This window comes from Bos taurus, chromosome 17 (genome assembly GCF_002263795.3).
Source record: "Bos taurus isolate L1 Dominette 01449 registration number 42190680 breed Hereford chromosome 17, ARS-UCD2.0, whole genome shotgun sequence".
NCBI lineage: Eukaryota > Metazoa > Chordata > Mammalia > Artiodactyla > Bovidae > Bos > Bos taurus.
This window is the reverse complement of record NC_037344.1, coordinates 68,038,135-68,057,015: the sequence shown is the minus strand read 5'-3', so window position 1 is coordinate 68,057,015 and position 18,881 is coordinate 68,038,135. Positions and strand designations below refer to the sequence as shown.

Genomic DNA, 18,881 nt, shown 5'->3' with positions numbered 1-18,881 from the left:
CCGGCCCACTGGGCAGCGGCGGCGCGCACTGGCGTAGACACGCTCCGGCCATGGTGGTGGTTGCACCCGCGCAGAGCCCGGCCGCCGGGGCCCCTAAAGTACTGCTTCTGTCCGGCCAGCCCGCTGCTACCGGCGGAGCCCCGGCAGGCCGGGCTCTGCCGGTCATGGTGCCGGGCCAGCAAGGGGCCAGCCCGGAGGGGGCGAGCGGGGTTCCGCCCCAGGCGCGCAAGCGACAGCGCCTCACGCACCTGAGCCCCGAAGAGAAGGCGCTGCGGAGGTGGGCGAGCGTCGGGGGTTTGGGGACCGAAATCGAAGGCGGGACAGGGGCCTGGGGTCGCGCTGACCGCCTGCAGCGTTCGGGCGCCGGTGTCTGGCCGGTCCGCTGCCAGCGTGGCGCGGCGCGGGGCGGGGCGGGGCAGGGCAGGAAGTCTGGACTGGCCGATCCATTGCGCTAGGTGGAGTCCAGGGCAGCGCAGGCTTTTTTTATTTCTTTCGTTTCTGTCTCGTTAGAGATGACCAGAGCAGGGTACGCTGGCACCTGTGTTCTAGGCCCTTCAGCTGTGTGACCACAGACCCCTGGTTCAGCTTCTCTAAACTTGGGCTGTGACGTGGAGCCATGGGTTTACCTACTTTTTTGGAGGCTCACGGAGCTGAAATGCCAGCTGTTGAAGGGACTGTAAGCACTATGAGGCTCTTCAGTCAGTCTCTGCGTCCTTAAAAATGGTTATCTACTTCCCGAGGTCGCTGGGGCTGTGGAGAAATGCCTAGTACTTACTCCTTCGTAAATGTTATTATGATCAGTGTGCTTTTTTGTGATTTATGAAGTGCCCCCTGGAGCAGACATGAGCCTTGGCTTTCAGCACCAGGAGGAAAGTCGCATCAGCCTCTCTCTCTTAGAAGTTAGGTTGTTACGTTATCGGCTGCAGTAGCGCGATTGCAGCCTTCGCTAGGTTTAATCAGTCCTGGTTGGATCCTTTTTGAGGGGACTGTAATCAGGAAGCGATGGGAAATAGAAAGGGGAGGGGAAAATATCTTATGATGCAAAATGAGTAATATTTGTGTCCAGCCTGTGCTGTGGCGGGGACGAGGCTGAGGTGGGTGACGCAATACGGGGGAGGATAAGTAGGTACTGCTAGCTAGATCCACAGAAGGTCGATTCTTTTTTTTTTTTTGGGTTTTCTTTTATTGAGGGGAGGAGCCTGAAGTGTATTTTACCATTACTGTATACCGTAAATTAAAGTGAAAGCACCAGCTGGCCAAGTTTTCAAATAAATAAGGTTTGAGATGATTTAGTGTGGTATGTCTCTTTCTTTTCTCAGGAAACTGAAAAACAGAGTAGCAGCTCAGACTGCCAGAGACCGGAAGAAAGCTCGAATGAGTGAGCTGGAGCAACAAGTGGTAGATTTGGAAGAAGAGGTAAAAATACTTAAGGCCAAACACTTTATCTTACGTCCATTGTGTAGCTTTCCCTGGTGAATGGTTGGTTGTTTCATCTCCTTTAGAATACAATTGGATGTATTGTTAAACGTTAAGCAAGTCTAAGTTAGGGTAGATTGGTAGCTTGTTAAGTGGTGAAGCTTGATGAGAACAGAAGTGACTGACCCTTTGGTACTTGGTGCTAGATCAGTCTAAATCGATTGTCGGTGAATTACAGCATTAGAACAATGTTTAATCAACTAGTACTAAGAAATGAGTAAAAGCTGATAGGAAATCATTGCTTAAATTTTCCTGATTTAGTCCACCAACGGTTCCCTTCCCCTTCTTGGGCCCACTTGTTACCTAAACTTAAATTGTTGCCGGTTACACATCTTGAATACATAAAGAGTATTTGTGTTGTTCTTTTTTTTAAACGTGTTAATTTTACAGCTCACCACTACCACTTTTATTATTACCTGCCAGTTCAAGATAGGATTTTTTAAACCATCACATCTAAATTAAAGCTACTAGTTACTCTTTGCTGAAGTCTCTATCAGTAGTTGGGGGCACTTTGTTATATGTGACCCTCATGTAATGGCACTTCTTAAATAGCTTATTTTTTATATTTATGACCTTGCCTTCTGATACGTACTATGAACAACTGTGTAGAGTTTTCCAAAAGATCCAGGAGAAGGAAGGAAAACCTGCTGTAGTGAAACTGTCAGGTGTGCTCTTAAAGTGAAAGAATGAGATGTTTTAATAGTGTCTTCTGAACTTTCTTCCAGAACCAAAAACTTTTGTTAGAAAATCAGCTTTTACGAGAGAAAACTCATGGCCTTGTAGTTGAGAATCAGGAGTTGAGACAGCGGTTGGGAATGGATGCCCTAGTGACTGAAGAGGAAGCAGAGACCAAGGTGAGTTATGTCCTTTATTTGGTGCCATATGTAAGAACTGGTTTTAAGTGACATAACCTCTTTAAGGATATTCATTTTTCAAGGGTATAGTGAATAGTACTAAGTCCTAATAACTGGAATAAGTTACACAACTCTCTTTAAGAGCAAGTACTAACAAATGCCGGTAGCTGACATGTGTCTACAATGCCAGCATTGAGGAGAACCAAGGATAAGAGTGGCAGTCAAACCTGACTTTGAATGCTACTAAAATTAAAATAGCTCTTTGATGAATATGAATAAGAGAAGGGATTCTTTGTGATAGACATACCTTTCTGATGGAAGCGTGATGTGTGGGTTTTAATTTATGGCAAATCCAGTGATAACAGATATGTGGTCTAAGGTTGACTGGCAGTTCTGCTCTAAAAGTAATGTTCAGAACAAACTTTAAAAATAATAACATGGGTTCGACCCCTGAGTTGGGAAGATTCCCTGGAGTAGGAAAGGGCTTTCCACTCCAGTATCTTGCCTGGAAAATTTCATGGATAGAAGAGCCTGCTGGCTACAGTCCATGTGGTTGTAAAAGGTTGGACACGACTGAGTGTCTGAGTACAGCACTATCCAAAAATATTATGGGCCTCAATTCACTACAGAACTTTATTACTAGGGATGTTACTCTTATTGGGAATATAAATAAGATAATAATTAAGAATAATAGTCCTGCCTGAATCTTAGCTTGGGGAAGAAAAACATTTCATCGTACAGAAAATAAAAAGAAGTTAGCCTTACCTCTCTTTTCTTCAAGGACGACTCAAAAAAATGGAAATACCAGATGTGTAAGGGAAAGATTTCAGCTCTGAAGAATAATTTTCTAGGGACTTCCCTGGTGGTCCAGTGGCTAAGACTCTGTGCTCCCAATGCAGGGGCCCAGGTTTGATCCCTGGTCAGGGAACTAGATCCCACATGCTGTCAAGTCAGACCCAGCACAGCCAAAATAAATGAATTTTAAAAAAGTTTTTTTAGCTTTCTTAAAAGTTGAGAATCAATCTCCTGGCAAGCATTTCCCTGGGGACACCCAGCTGTTGGAGCTGTTCACTGACTGATCTTTCCTTCCAGGGGAATGGAGCGGGGCTGGTGGCCGGGTCTGCTGAGTCCGCAGCACTCAGACTACGTGCACCTCTGCAGCAGGTGCAGGCCCAGTTGTCACCCCTCCAGAACATCTCCCCATGGACTCTGATGGCATTGACTCTTCAGACTCTGAGGTAGGGCTTACTCAGATTTTACTAAAGAGCTGTTTACTCGGTTCCGTCTGTGTGATGCCTGACACCCCTAACCAGACAGATGCGGGCAGTGCAGGTTTGGTTGAGTTGGGGCTGAACATTGACTACCTCCCTGTTCCCAGGTGGTCTAGGACATGAGTGAAGGGTACATGAGTGGGTCTCGTGGGTCCCAGAGATCATCCTGTAGCAGAAGGATTAGTTTACATTATGGAACACTAAGGTCAGTTCTCAGTGTACTCTTTAGCAGTTGAATGCCATTTATTTTTCCTTTTCTAGTCTGACATCCTGTTGGGCATTCTGTTCAACTTGGACCCAGTCATGTTCCTCAGATGTCCTTCCCCAGAGTCTGCCAGCCTGGAGCAGCTCCCAGAAGTGGACCCAGAAGGACCCAGTTCCTTACCGGCCTCCCCTTCTCCATCCCTGGGGACGTCATCAGCCAAGCTGGAAGCCATTAATGAACTGATTCGTTTTGATCACGTATATACAAAGCCCCTAGTCTTAGAGATGCCCTCTGAGACAGAGAGCGAAGCTAATGTGGTAGTGAAAATTGAGGAAGCACCTTTCAGCCCCTCAGAGAAAGATCACCCTGAATTCACAGTCTCAGTGAAGGAAGAACTTGTAGAAGATGACTTCATTCCAGAGCTGGGTATCTCAGATCTGCTTTCAACCAGCAACTGCCTGAAGCCATCTTCCTGCCTGCTGGATGCTTACAGTGACTGTAGCTATGAGGGTTCCCCTTCTCCCTTGAGTGACATGTCCTCCCTGCTTGATGCAGACCATTCTTGGGAGGACCCTTTTGCCAGTGAACTCTTTCCCCAGCTGATTAGTGTCTAAGGAGTGATCCAGTACTGATGCTCTTGACTGTGACACTGCCTGGAGGACAGCACAAAGGCCTGTGCTTCATCCAAAAAGCCAAAGTAGAGGGGGTGTGGTCCTAGAGAATTCCTTTAAAGTATTTGTTCAAGCCTCCTAGGTCACCCCAAATATTGTCTTTTGACCTTTAGTGGTCCAGGGTACATAGATACATTACTGTGATCCAGAATTACAGCTTCTGAGGGTGTACCTTTATCTTAAGGGCGGTGGTTTGCCCTGAAGTACTTACACAAGGGTCACGCGATAAGTGTTTCAGACATGGAGTTAACGAATGGTCCTTTATCAGTTTCTCTTTTCCCTTCTCAGCATCCCAGGCTTGCCTCCGACTTTAGGTCCTTTAGTTTGCTTCTGCAAGCGGAACACCTACCTGAGGGGGCTCCTTTTCCCTCATGTACAGTTCAAATAAAGATCAAGAATCTTTTGTAAAATTACAGAAAACTACTATGTACATGCTCGATGAAATCTTTCCGTGCTAGTGTAACTTTTGGACGGTGCTTTCTCCATTTATTTAAAACTACCTGTGCAATTAAAAAGTACAATGCAGTGTCTTTGTTCTCCGAATGTTTCTTGAACTTTTCAAGTCTTCTTGTTCTTTCCGGGTGTTTCACTGCCGTGGTAGTGATTTATCCAACTTCACTGAGCCACTTTTTACAGTGAGTGAAGGCCTTTCCCCCTTAATTACCGCCTGCTTCAGTTCCTGGCTGCCCTAAGTAATACATTCTGACCAGTAACTATATTTGAGACAGTTTCTTCAGCCTAACTGACCAATATTACAGCTAATAAATGGTAGAGCTAGAACATTTAACCGTTTTGCCATAACATCTTGTTACAGAAGGACATGCTATTAAGTATCAATATGGCTATTGATATTACAGAGATTAAGAGCATTTTTTAGACTCAGACTCCCTGAGTTCAACTCTCCCACCCATTTAGCTGGGTGATCTTGGGCATAAAATACCACTTATTTCCTCATCTCAAAATACCTTATTTGCCCACCTCTAAGGGGTATGATAGTATCTCTAAAGGCTACTAGAGGATTCAAATAAATGATGCATTATAAGCACCTTGTACAAAGCCAGGCACCATCCCAAAAGTTGATGGTTATCTCCTATTCCACTTTGGAAGGGTTTTAATCTCTTAAAAGAGTTATATACACTATAGAACATGTTTCACAAAAGAATGAACCTGTTCAAGAAAACATCCTAGAGACAATATGACCTTCAAATTACAGACTTAATAACCTCATCATGCTGCCTCTTTTCCTCGGGAAACCACTTAAGATATTAAAGGAGTTCCCTAATTGATAAAAATTATTTCACCCATGCCAGCATTCTATGCCAGTATTTACTGACTACCTCCAGGGAGGTCAGTGAAGATGGGATTCAAAGAATCCCAAGTAGCAAGGCACAGCAGGCTATGGTTTCAACCAAGTATATTAATACAAAGGAATGCCTTTGGTGTGACTGGGAGCATGCCCAGAAGCACACTAGTAGGCAAGACAATCTATGGTCACTGATGGCCAGAGTTCAGTCCTAGTGCCTAGCAGTGCAAACATGTTTAAGCTCTGGGTTTCTGTTTTGTAAATATAAGAACAGGCTTCCAGCTGCCCCCACAATTAAAAACCTTATCACTTGATTTTCTAGAACTGAAAACTTCAAGTGCTGAGAATCTATTTAGGGATTAAGTAAATGTGGGTTTCCCAGGTGTGTCTGTAGTAAAGAATCTGCCTGCCAAGCAGGAAATGTGGGTTTGATCCCTGGGTTGGGAAGATCCCCTGGAGAATGAAATAGGAATCCATTCCAGTATTCTTGCCTGGGAAATCCCATGGACAGAGGGGCCTGGCAGGCTCCAGTCCATAGGGTCATATAAAGAGTTGGACACAACTGAGTGACTCAACAACACAGGCAAAGGTACAGATATGTTTTAGCTTTCAAAATTATAGAACAAGCATCTGAAGATTGGGGTTCAGGTAATTTACATTAAGTGACATCATGAAAGAAACAGCTGTATTAACAGGAATAACGCACAAGAGTATAGATTATTTGAGTGTTCATTTCCTGCACAGATGGGTTGAAAATGACTCAACACTGTGCTCAGACCTGAGAAAACACCTGACATTCAAGGGTATCTTCATATTGAAACACTAAATTGAATAGTTAAAAAATGAAAATCAGGATCTTTCCCCACAAAACCAAAGCAAGATTCCTATTAAAAGCCAAGTTGTCCATAGTTCTGATTAAAAGAAACAGGTGACAGATGGCTAGACACCAATTCCCTGACCCTTCAGACACCAACGTGTGCCTGCCTTCCTGCTTTCCTAGCAGGTGTGCTGCGGGCACAGGCAACGTAGGGACAGACATGTAGGCAGAGGACATTCCTACACCAGGAATTCTCATCTTCAAAGACATTCAACCAACCCCGTGACTTCTAAAGTTAACGAAGGGACAGGAAGACTGGCTTGTTTACCTGCCAACCGGTTTTTAAAGACAACATCCTGTCTTCTGGAGCTGTACTCTAACACTGTATTCTAATTGCATGAAGTTCATCTCATATGCCACACTGGTAAGAGTATTTGAACCAAACAGATACATATACGACTGTATTCCCTCAAGGTGTTTAAAGTTACATTGCCTGAACTATACCCCTTACTGTAGTTTATTTCAATGAAATCTAAACACGTTAGGTATTGCTGTCAAAAAACTGTATGTAAAACCACTGCTCAAGTAGGAAGAACCCTGGACCTGGTGAACTGATTATACTAAATTGTCACTATCTACTTAGGCTTAGTTTTCAAATCTATAAAAATAAATTAGGTAACTTTTAGCTGTGATTTTCAATTCAGGTAGAAAAGGTAACTGCATTGAAAACTCTGCCCACCCACAAATAGGGATCCACATTTATCCAATAATGGTCGTAAACATACATACAGGCAATACTGCCACCCAGTGACCTGTCAACTCAAGAATGGAACGACCATGTTTCTGAACATTAAGGACTTTTCCTACTTCCTGGACTTGCCCAAACTTGCTGATTTCAGTTTACTTAAATGCAGAAATACAAATGCCTCAAAAGTCCAAAACACTTAAGAAGTTTTATTGAAAACAATAAAATACAGAAACACCATATTCTCATTTTAAAGTAAAACTGACAGCATCTTCCAGAACTTTCCTAGTATTCCACCTTTCTTATCACTATTTAAAAAACAAAGCCAAGTCCCAGATCCAAAATAATCAATGAACCTGCTGGTAAATATTCTTCTTATGGTTAGAGCTACCACCCTACTTTCTTTTTTTTAATTGGACATTTGCACCTTTTCAAGAATGAGTAGCAATTTTTGATTAATATCTGTAAGAACTGGACTTACTTTCTCCATATTAATTAAAAAACAAAACCACACACACCCTAATCAAACTCAGAGGAAATATACATTTGTTCATTAAAGCTCACCTGCTTTAGATAACCGTTTCTCATCACACATTAGCATAGTAAGCTAATGTTTGATCCATGCTGTAAAAGTTTTACAAAATGAAAAGACCTGTTAATTCCCGAGGGAAACCTTAAGGCAAAAACAAAAACCTTACCCTACAAAAAGGGAAACAAAGCAAGTCATGGGGCCTGTGGAGACGGCTCAGATGAGTAAGCACCACAAGGATGAAGAAAATTTTTGTACAAACGAATGCGGGTTTAAAGAGGTGCACTGAACATCCATGTTTCCCGCAGAAATGATGATCGTGTCAGATAAAATGACTCCTGAAACAAGTTCTGCCTGGATTTCAATTAAACAGAATCCTGCTAGTTCTCTCCTACATAAAGCTGTGGTATCAGAGCCTTGTTCAGAGAGCTCTTCCTACTGTTCACTATACAGACCTGGATCCCAGGCCTGTCCAACACCCCTACAGAGGACAGTATAAGTGTGTGTGTGTCCTTTGGAAAACTGTCATCTCTTCTTCACCTCAACACTGGGCCTAACTCCAAATTCCAGGCAGTCACTTCCTCTTTATGAGCTGTAGCAGAACTAACTTTTTATCTGGAGACTTCTTTAAGGCTACAAATGTTACAAGTTGGTCCCATTAAACAATGACCTAGAGGCAGCTGACATGGCGTGAATCAAACACGTGCATGTTTCAACAGAACACAGTTTACATTCATCTCTAAATCTGAGATTAAGAAACTAGTAGCTGGTTTCCAACTGGTTTCAATACTGGTTTGAAGTCTGAATAATTTTACTGTGTAGACATTAAATATTTTGTTTAAATATTAAACATTAAATCTTTTCCTGACTATCCAGACAGAAATAGAAAAAGCAGGAACTACAGGCAGAAGAAACAGTCTAGTTAACAGACTTGTGACTTCTACACCATCTGTAACAAGGGGAGGGACTTCGGCATGGGTTTCAAAATTGCCTGGGAGCTGCCTCCTAAAGTCACCTCTACTTGGCATAAACCATTTTTTTCTACACAAGGTATGTGATTTCTACAAAAGAAACCCAGAAAACAAAACAAAAAGAACTGGGGTGGTCTCCTGCTGTCTGATTAAAGGGCCAGTATTACACTCATTTAATAAGTTATAGTGGGTATTCTGTAGCACTAAAGGGACGGTCACTTTACTTTGTACTACTGAGTCCTTGCCACGCAGAAGAGCTGTTCCTGAGAAAAAAAATACTTCAATCCTGGTTACTCTCAAGAGGACACCCTGAGCCTGGGTAGTGTCCTCCGGATGATGATTTCTGGCTGGCAGGAAGCTATTCTCTAGTAACTTCTAGGCTTACTGCACAAAGAGTTGAAGCACCAGGCAAACTGGCTCTTTCAGTAAATCTCAATGTCACTTGCATGTGCTCAGTTAATTATTCAACCTTTCCTAAATTAACATTAAAAAAAACCAAAAAACAACTTGCTTCTACAGGCACATTTCTTTAACTACTGAAATAATATGCTGGGCTGAGCTGATACGGCACTTCCTCAGGATGACTTAAGGAAGCTTCTCCCAGAGCCAGTTCACACACTGGTTACCTCACAATCTTCTAAACTATCACTCAAAGTCAATTAGGCTGTAAACATCACTGAAGAGCTGGGTTTATGGATTAGGGAAACCGAGGAGCAACAGTAGCACACGGCAAAACAAGCCTCGGAGGAAAAACCTTTTCTTTGTATTTTCCATTGCATTGTCAAGAGGCAAGGAGGGGAGCCACAACACTACTGGCTATTTAATCAATAAAGCTACACTGAACTGACAACTAATATACAAGTTTCAGAGCCTCTGTTAAATTCCCCAGCAATAGGCCTAAGCTACTGTCATCCTCCTCCTCCCCAGTAATATCTAGTTACCATTATAAACAGAGCTCATTTATCTGAAGTTGTGGCTCAACTGTCAGGGCACACTTGTAGTAGGGAGAGCACTCTTTTTTTTTAATGCATCTTTTTCAGCTCAAGTGTCTGAATATTCTCCAAGTATCTGAATGACTTAGATGATGTGACAGATGACTTAAAAGTCACATACAGCTTCTACACTCAACTCTGCAGAATGTACTCTCACATTCCTTTAATAAGCCCCCTAGAAAACTGCTTTTCCCTTGAGACAAGTTTCCTTGGCAAGAAGTTGAAGTTCAAGAAATGGCTACCCAAAATCAAGAGTCCCACCCCAAATCACAGGTGGAGATATTACACCCGTTTCAAAACTTTCAAGTCCCTATACTGTACAAGCAGGCTCATGACTGAACACATAAGCTCTGCAACATGACAACTTTAGTGTAGAAACTGGTTTCTAGAGTTCCATCTCCTCTTCTGTGCAAGCAGCTGTCTCCAAACTATTGTAAACAGGCAACCCTGTTGGCCGAGGTTCCAAGAACAGTTCAGTTCTTTGAGGAAAGGCAGTGCCAGCAGCTGCGTGCTTACTTTGGCTCTCTCCTGTGTAGTTCTTAGCATTAGATGACGGCTTTGGCTTATCAGAAAGGAGTTCAGGGAGAGGTTTCCAGAGCACAAGCTCCATGGAAGGACGGCTCCTAAGACAGGAAAACATATTTGTATCAACAACTTTACAAAGCAGAAATACAAGACATACGTTGAAAACTAATGTTTGCAAGCTAGTATATAAAAATTGATGGGAGGACTTCCCTGGTGGGCCGGGGGCTCCACATTGGGAAGACACTCCCAATGCAGGGGCCCGGGTTCCACTCCTGTTCAGGGAATTAGATCCCACATGCTGCAACTAAAAGATGCTACGTGCCGCAACTAAGATCTGGGCAGCCAAAAAAAAAAAAAAAAAATCCAAAAATAAAAACCAAAAAAAAAACACGGATGCGATGTGATAAAAATAGGGAGAATTATGACAATCCAAACTTATCTTTACAAAGGCCACTCAAGTACATAAAATTTTAGAGTTCTGCACGCATTGTAAGCAAAGCAACTGGCTGCACTGAATGCTGTGATTAGAATATAAATGTTCAATATGAAACACAGAGGCCCTTGATTTAACATTATAGTTTCTTCTTAAATTGTGGTTAGTATTAGCAGACGTCGGTTTTTATCTTGTACTAAACCATTATAAATAAAAAGAAACACTGGCTAAATACACTAAAAATATCTCAGCAAGCCTTTTGCTTATTAGTACAGCTATGAAGTATATAATGCTTTGTGCAGTAAGCCACTGTCTGTGTCTACCACCCCACAACCTATTTCATCTAGTGATGGTTTGATGGTTTCTGGGACCCAAGTGCAAGGCAAAATAAAACACAAACAATGAAGAACACCCCACAAAGGTTAGCTTCTGGAAAACTACCAAGAGCAGCAAGTGCTAATGCTTTACACTGGGGGGCAATGTGACCTGCTTACTCGTGGCTAAACTATTTACCCACCCTCAGGGCTGGGTAGTTAATTATAAGCTCAAGCTAGGAGGCTAATGCAAAACCCCATGAGCTAACATCCAGCAATAGGAGAAACCACAGTGTCTAAAGACAGTCATCTACCTAGTACCAGTGGGACTGGTAGCCTAAGAGAAGTTTTCAGATATCTGACACTTACTCTCACAGTACCAAGTCTACTGAAAGGCTTTTCTAGGAAACACCTACAGGGCACTTTATATCTTGCCTACTACAGTTGGCCCTCCGTATCTGTGGGGTTTTGATTTGGACCATTTTATATAAGAGATGTAAGCATCCCTGGATTTTGGTATCTGTAGGGGTCCTAGAAGCAATCCCCCATGGATATTGACAGACAACTGTATTTTACAGAGTAAGGGACCATCTTGAGACCATCGAAGTCCAAGGACGATGATTAGTCATTATCATGAATTACAGGCCACCATTAGTTTTATGTTAATGGGGCCCAGGCTGCTTTGCTTTTTAGGTTCTTACGCTTGCTTTCATTTCCTCTGTCTCACAGTGAGATACAAATATGAGCTCTAGACTGTGGCCTCTGTGATAACTTTTTTGACTGCTGGTAAACTTTTCACTTTTTTCCAAGGTCTTAATGGTGGTCCAAGATAACTGAGAGAGCCACGTAAACAGGTAGTTTTCAAGTGTGGTTCTTACAACCTATCACAGTAATTTGAGAGAATGGGTTCTTTCTTGCCAATCCTCCCATTCCCAAGTATTAGACTATGGGTGCATTTCCGGACTTCAAAACCACCCAGGGGTAAATAGGCAAGGCAGCCACTCCTGTGAACTTCCAAATCCCACTTGCACAGCATTCTGCTCACCCCAATGAACTAAGAAAAGGTCTCCAACCTGGGCTAAACATAAAGCCTACTGAGCTTTCACTTAGTTGGTGATCAGGAAGTGTTTAGAGACATTGGTTCTTCCTTTTAAGATCATAACAGGGGACTTCCCTAGTGGTCCAGTGGTAAAAAATCTGACTGCCAAGGCAGGGGACATGGCTTTAATCCCCTGGTGCAGTATTTTACAAGCTGAGGGTCAAGCCCACGCAACGCAAACACTGAAGCCTGTGCACTCTAGAGCCTGTGATCTGCAACAAGAAAGCATCACAACTGGAGAGTAGCCCCAACTGCTGCAACCAGAGAAGGCTTGTGCACAACAATGAAAACCTAGCACAGCCAAAAATACATTTAAAAGAATTTTTAAAAAAGATCAGAGCTGAATGGAAACCAGAAACCAAAACTTACATGGACTCAATCATCTTTTTTGTAAAGATTTCATCAAATTCCCTCTTCAAACCTGTTTTCATGGTATCAGAAAGGACAAGGCTGGGGAGACGGTTAATATTTCTGTCAGCTTCAACTTCTTCATCTTCATCAATTATTCTAAACAAACGCAGACGCAAAGAAAAAAAATTATTTGGTTAAACATATATTCTATTAATTGGACAAAATTTTTAAAATAAAAAAGGATAAACTCAACAGGTGCTACAGCAAAAGGTTAAGTAAAGTATGAAACTCTACTTTGGAGAGAAGGAAGTATATACACAAGAGCTACATTTCACAAAAAAGATACCAAATTTGAAGGCTAAAACCCTCATAAACCAAAAAATTAATATTCAGAGATAGTAAATGAAAATATTTAGTACAGTTCTATGAAAAACGCTTACTTTAACATTTAAAGTGCATACTTTAAGCTTCTTGATTTTTATTGGTTTGACAGGCTTAGGATTAAGGCATCACCAGATGATGAATTAGACTAACTTCAAAGAGAGGAGATGTTACACAGGGACAACAAGAAGCCAGACGGATATGCTGTCCATTTACCTGTCCTCAATTTCCTGAAGCCTCCTTCGGGCAACTTCACACTGTGGTTCCCCGGTTGTCTGATCCATCTCTTCACAAATAACATCTAACATGCCAGGTGCAGAAAGGCCACTAGTGCATGGATTTACTCCATGACCCTCTATATCCTGATGTGCACAAAGAATCCAGTCATTAGGACCAGCACAGAGCCCTGCTTCAGTTAGCCTTTTCTTTCTTACTGGACAACTGAAAAAAAAAAAAAAAAAAAAAAATCAATGAAAATCCTGACTGATACAAATGAAACATGTATCACCACCATTGCTAATAAAATTCTGCTATGAAAAAAACTCTTAACTTTTGACAGTATGTGATTACAAGATGGAAAATCACGCATTTTCTTTTCTGTCATTCTCACAGCCACCCTGAGATGTTTCCCTTAACATCTGTCAAATTAGGTTGCACCTGCAAGATTTTGCCTTTCCAGATTAGAAGCGTTTGATATGAGAACTTAAGAGTCATTCTTACTTACTCAGCTCTGGAAAGGTCAAGTGGAAAGTAAAGAAACCAAGAATCACAAAGTAGCGATTCAGGGCCAGCGATACTTTTTCATACTGCTGCTGCTCCATTACACTGGGCATATGAGGAGGTGGTCTGCAGGCATCCTATATTCCCTTAGGGCAAAAATACATGCTTCATCAGGTCTGCAGCAAGTACGACAGGCGCAGGTGACACTGCTCATTTCTTGGTTCTTGCCAAAAATGGTAGAGGCTGTCATTTGCTCTATGGGTCCCTTCCTAATGGGGTGCACTTTTCTCCCAGCTTGCAACATAAACTATCTTCACTTTCTAGAAAATTTTACATTTCACTGAGACCATAAGAGTTCAATTCAGATTACTTTGCACATGTGGAAACAACAATGTAGAAAACTAAAGTGCCCCCTCTAAAGTGTCACATAAGGTGAGTTGTATTTTGGGCACCAGATTCCAGAGACAGGTGCTGTATCCTCTATGCTTTTCATAGAGGATTCTCACTAAAACCTGCCTTGTTAGGGAAGTTCAACTGCTCAAGCTCTTAACACATACTAGTATTTGTAAGCACTACAACATGCCCAACATTTAGTTGCTGTTTAGTCACTAAGTCATGTCCAACTCTTTTGCGACCTTATGGACTGTAGCCCGCCAGGCTCCTTTGCCCATGGAATTTTCCAGGCAAAAAACTGAAGTGGGTTGCCATTTCCTTCTCTGGAGAGCTTCCTGACCCAGGGATCGAACCTGTCTCCTGCACTGCAGGCCGATTCTTTACTACTGAGGGGTGTCCTGAACAGACAACCAGCCCTGCTCTGAGTATTTAGACCAAAAGTACGTTATTGCCTGGATATCACCAAGCACAATCTCAATCATATGTTTAGCTTATTATTAGTTTTAACTCATAAGTGAGTATTAAGAATGTCTCTCCATAAATTAAACACTTCTTTAATACTAAGCTTATTATTAGTTTTAACTCATAAGTGAGTATTAAGAATGTTTCTCCATAAATTAAACACTTCTTTAATACTAAGGTATGCGATGTTCTGGAAAACAGAAGAAAAAGTTATACACATAAGAAATCATCTAAGAAGGAGCAGAACAACTTTATAGAGATCAATGATGATTAAGTACCAGAGAAAATGGGACATAAAAGACTTTAAAGTTCTGATAAGAGCCACTGAAGTGGCAAGCAGGCAACACACTTCTGGGCGTTCGACATCCAACTGTCCAGTCCCTTATCCTCTCAGGGCCTCAATCTCTCCATCTGCAAATTAAAGATGGTTAACTTTTAAAGTCAATGGTTTTTACACTTCAAAATTTTTATTTATGACATTAGAATTATTTAATAATCTCCTAGGAAACTTCCCTGGTGGCTCAGACAGTAAACAATCTGCCTGCAATGCAAGAGACCTCAGTTTCATCCCTAGGTCAGGAAGATCCTCTGGAGAAGGGAATGGCCCACTCCAGTATTCATGCCTGGAGAATTCCGTGGACAGAGGAGAGTCTTGGGCTACAGTCTGTGGGGTCGCAAAGAGTTGGACGTGACTAAGCAACGAGCACTTCCACACTTTCAAAAGATAAAAGCAAAGAGGTCCTTGTGCATCCACAGCAATCCCAAAGCTATAAAGAACATAAATGTTGTCTGGTCTAGAGGTTTTTTATTTTAAATTTTTTGGCCATGCCACATGACAAGCAGGATTTTAGTTCCCCAATCAGGAATCAAACCCACGCCCCCTACATTGGAAGCATGGAGTCCTAACCACTGGACCACCAGAGAAGTCTCAGATTTTTAAACTGAGGCAACTTTCAAATCTACTGTCTTGTAGGTTTATTATCAACCTGGTGAGAAAATTAAAAGTTTCTGTTGGCAAAAAAAAAAAAAAAAAAATCACACAAAAGGTGAAAGACAACAAATCTGGGAAAAACACAACATACATAAAAAAGACCAATAAGTCAATAAAAGATCTGCAGAAACATAAAGAATTCACCCAAAATGAAACACAAATCGCTTAAAAGGAAAAGATGTTCAAAATTGTATATAATTTACAAAACTTAAATTAAAAGTGATCTAATTTAATTATAAAATGCTTGCACTCATAAAAATACATATAATAATTATAAAACAAAAATCCATGAAAGTAATATTCAAAATACAGAATGCCATCAGCATCCCTATATGGTACTCTATTCCCTCGTCCCCGTAAGTACACACTGCTGCTGCTAAGTTGCTTCAGTCGTGTCCAACTCTGTGTGACCCCATAGACGGCAGCCCACCAGGCTCTGCTGCCCCTGGGATTCTCCAGGCCAAGAACACTGGAGTGGGTTGCCATTTCCTCCTCCAATGCATGAAAGTGAAAAGTGAAAGTGAAGTCGCTCGGTCGTGTCCGACTCTTAGCGACCCCATGGACTGCAGCCTACGAGGCTCCTCCGTCCATGGGATTTTCCAGCCAAGAGTACTGGAGTGGGGTGCCATTGCCTAAGTACACACAGTCTTTTATAATAACCACGTCATTTTAAAAAATATACATTATCATGTATGTAAATATGCAATATTAAAAGTTTTCAGTTCTGCCTGGTTTTGACCCTTATATAAGGAATTATACTGAATATGTATACATTCGTGCTATGTTTCTTTTGTTCCTACTATGCTTATAAGACACATCTGGGTTGGTAAGTGTGGTTCAGTGTTTCTTTTTTGCTGAACTGAACTCAGCAAAAATTTATTATGTTCAGATACTGTTAAGGGACATTCCAATTTTGAGCCATCATGAACAAGGATGCCATAAACTTTCTTGTACATGTCTTCCGATGAGCATGTGTAGTCAAAAAAAAGAACTGCTGGGTAAATGGGTATGTGTGCCTTCAACTCATTCAAAACTGCTTCCCAAAGTGTTATAGCAATTTACATTCTTATCCAATAGTGTCTGTGAGTTCCTGGTGCTACAGAACCCTCCAATATCTGGTAGTGGAGTACTTTCTCACTGTGCTTTTAATATGCATTTCCCTAAAGACTGATGAGGTCGAATATCTTTTCATTTGTTTGGTCATTTTGATATCCTCTTTAGGGGATGTCTTTTACTCATTTTCTTTTTTAGACATGCAGTATTTTCCCTATCAGTTAAGAGGTGATCAAAAAGTTTGAAAATACAATTCTGATGAGAAGATGGAGAAACACACATTCCCAAAGTTTAAAGGAGTATAAATTGCCAACAACTTGCTTAAAATTCAAAATGCATACATTTAAAGATTGAGCAATTTCCCAGCTAGGAATCCATTTATCTAATTACAAACACAAAGAACTTAAGACCAGGTCACTTTAGATTTGTTAGTATTAAAATCCATCACGGGGAGACTGGTTAATTACCTATTCCTAGCCTTACAACAGAATTCAACTCAACTGTTGAAAAAGAAATGAGATAGAACTCTATGTGTCCATATGCAACAAGTTACAGGAGAGTAAAATGAAAACACCAGTGTTGCAGTGTTAACAGTATGTTACTAATAAATGTAAAAAACCAGAATTATACAGCTATAAACGTGCACATTTTTACATTATCTTCCTTAAGGGGAAACAGGCAATAAGGATAACCCTCTGGGGAGAACTGGGAGCATAAAATTTTGCCTTCTGCTAATTTTAAAAAATTTTGTGCATGTAATAATACTCATAGGCCTCAAAGTTCAAACATGACAATCGCTTATGCCTTAAGAAGCTTCCCTCTGACCTGCCCAGCTCACTGCTCTAAAAGGCAACCTGTGTTGTCAGTTCCTTGGGCCTCCTTTCAGAGACACCTGATGTTCCACCTTTTCACTTAAAAACAAATAGTTATGGATATAAAATAGGTTAAATTAAGTGACCGTTAAGTGACTAAAAAAGCACTTGAAACTTACTCATCCTCCTCCTCCTCCTCTCGCTTGTGTTTCTTTCTACAGTGAGTTGAAATACTGTTAAAACAAACAAACAAACTCAGTCAGTTGAGAAATTTACTGAGCTGGTACTTTCAGCATCCACTTTCAGGCTCCGATAATCTTGCCCACCCCACCACTATCAGCTCTCCCCTCCCTTGTCCTGTGGTATGGATATACAGGTCACACGGTCAGTCAGGTAAAGTGTTGGCTGGTCCTGACAAAAATCACACTGAAAGCTAAATTCATTCGGTCAAGACTGGGAGAGATAAACTGGGGCGACCAGCGTAGGGAAAACCTATCGGGGAAAGCACCATGGTGAGCACTTTAGTTTATGATCCCACTAGAAGGACCCATTTCTCTCCCAAGTTGCGGATGAGGAAACTCAAGAGTCCGAGAGTCGCTTAAAGTTGCCAACAACAGCTGCCGGGCGGCAGTCCGGAGGGAGCGAGGCGTGTGCGCGCCCAGGGCAGCTCCAGGCCCGGGTCTGGCCGGCTCCCACCCCCGCACGCCCAGGGTGAGCAGACCTCTCCTCACTCCCGGCGCTAGCGCGCCGAGGTCGGAACCGGACCCCCGCGCTGTGCGACCTCCGCGATTTACGGCAACCGCCTGTGGGGCTATGTCTCCTCATCCTCAACTTGAGGTTGAAGAGCCCTCGCCAGGGTCGCGAAAAGGGTCAACTAGCCCGCGCCGGAGCCTACACCCGCCCCCGCCGCCCGCCGGTCTCCTCACCGTCCGCGCGCCGCGCTCCCGCCGGAGCTGCTCGGGGTGGCGCGAAGTCCCGGCCGCGGGGCCAGCTCGGCGCCCTCCGTCCCCGGCGGGAAGGCCCGACCGGCGAAGGCCGGCGGCGGCTGCAGGAAGTCCGAGCCACCGCTCAGGGGAAGGCCGCTAAACGGCCGGCCGAGCGCCGCCATCGCCGGGGAGACGAGGAGGCTGCGCCCACGGCCCCGGCCGTCCGCGTCCCCGGGCTCGGCAGCAGCGGCCACAGCGACTGCCGAAAGGTACCCGCCTCTGAGCCCGCTTCCCGACCCCACGTCACGCCTTCTAGAACCCTCCACCCCAAGCCGCCCGGAGCACGCCGGGATTTGTTGTGTGTGGCGAACTGCTAGCGCGAGGGCTGCTGGGAGCTGAAGTCCTTGAGGACTACAAACAAGATGGCTTGTCGTCTTCGGGGCTGGAGTATGGCCCTACCTAGCAGAGGTCCTAGGTCCAAATCCTCACTCGTCAAGTAACCTCTATATCTCAGTTTTCTCAGTAGTAAAACCCGAAAACAGTAGTACCTATGTTTTTAAGATTGACAGGAGAAGTAAATGAATTAA

The 18,881-nt window shown here is 42.9% G+C and overlaps 2 protein-coding genes and 1 non-coding gene across 5 annotated transcripts; 2 read left to right on the top strand and 1 right to left on the bottom strand.

Moving 5' to 3' along the window:
* The first annotated feature begins 7 nt into the window (after positions 1-7).
* Positions 8-5,007, top strand: XBP1 (X-box binding protein 1). Of its 2 annotated transcripts, NM_001271737.1 has the most exon segments (6): positions 8-277; positions 1,320-1,416; positions 2,202-2,330; positions 3,423-3,461; positions 3,488-3,568; positions 3,863-5,007. In NM_001271737.1, coding segments are annotated over 6 exon segments (1,131 nt in total). In that variant the 5' UTR covers positions 8-50; the 3' UTR covers positions 4,421-5,007.
* Positions 3,187-3,258, top strand: TRNAG-CCC (transfer RNA glycine (anticodon CCC)). Its single transcript has one exon. It is a non-coding gene; the product is annotated as a tRNA-Gly (tRNA).
* Positions 5,008-7,531: 2,524 nt separating the features above from the next.
* CCDC117 (coiled-coil domain containing 117) lies at positions 7,532-18,581 on the bottom strand. 2 transcript variants are annotated; one of them, NM_001105634.2, is given in 5 exon segments: positions 7,532-10,457; positions 12,575-12,712; positions 13,154-13,378; positions 17,548-17,601; positions 18,295-18,581. In NM_001105634.2, coding segments are annotated over 5 exon segments (837 nt in total). In that variant the 5' UTR covers positions 18,477-18,581; the 3' UTR covers positions 7,532-10,219.
* Between the last annotated feature and the right edge of the window lie 300 nt (positions 18,582-18,881).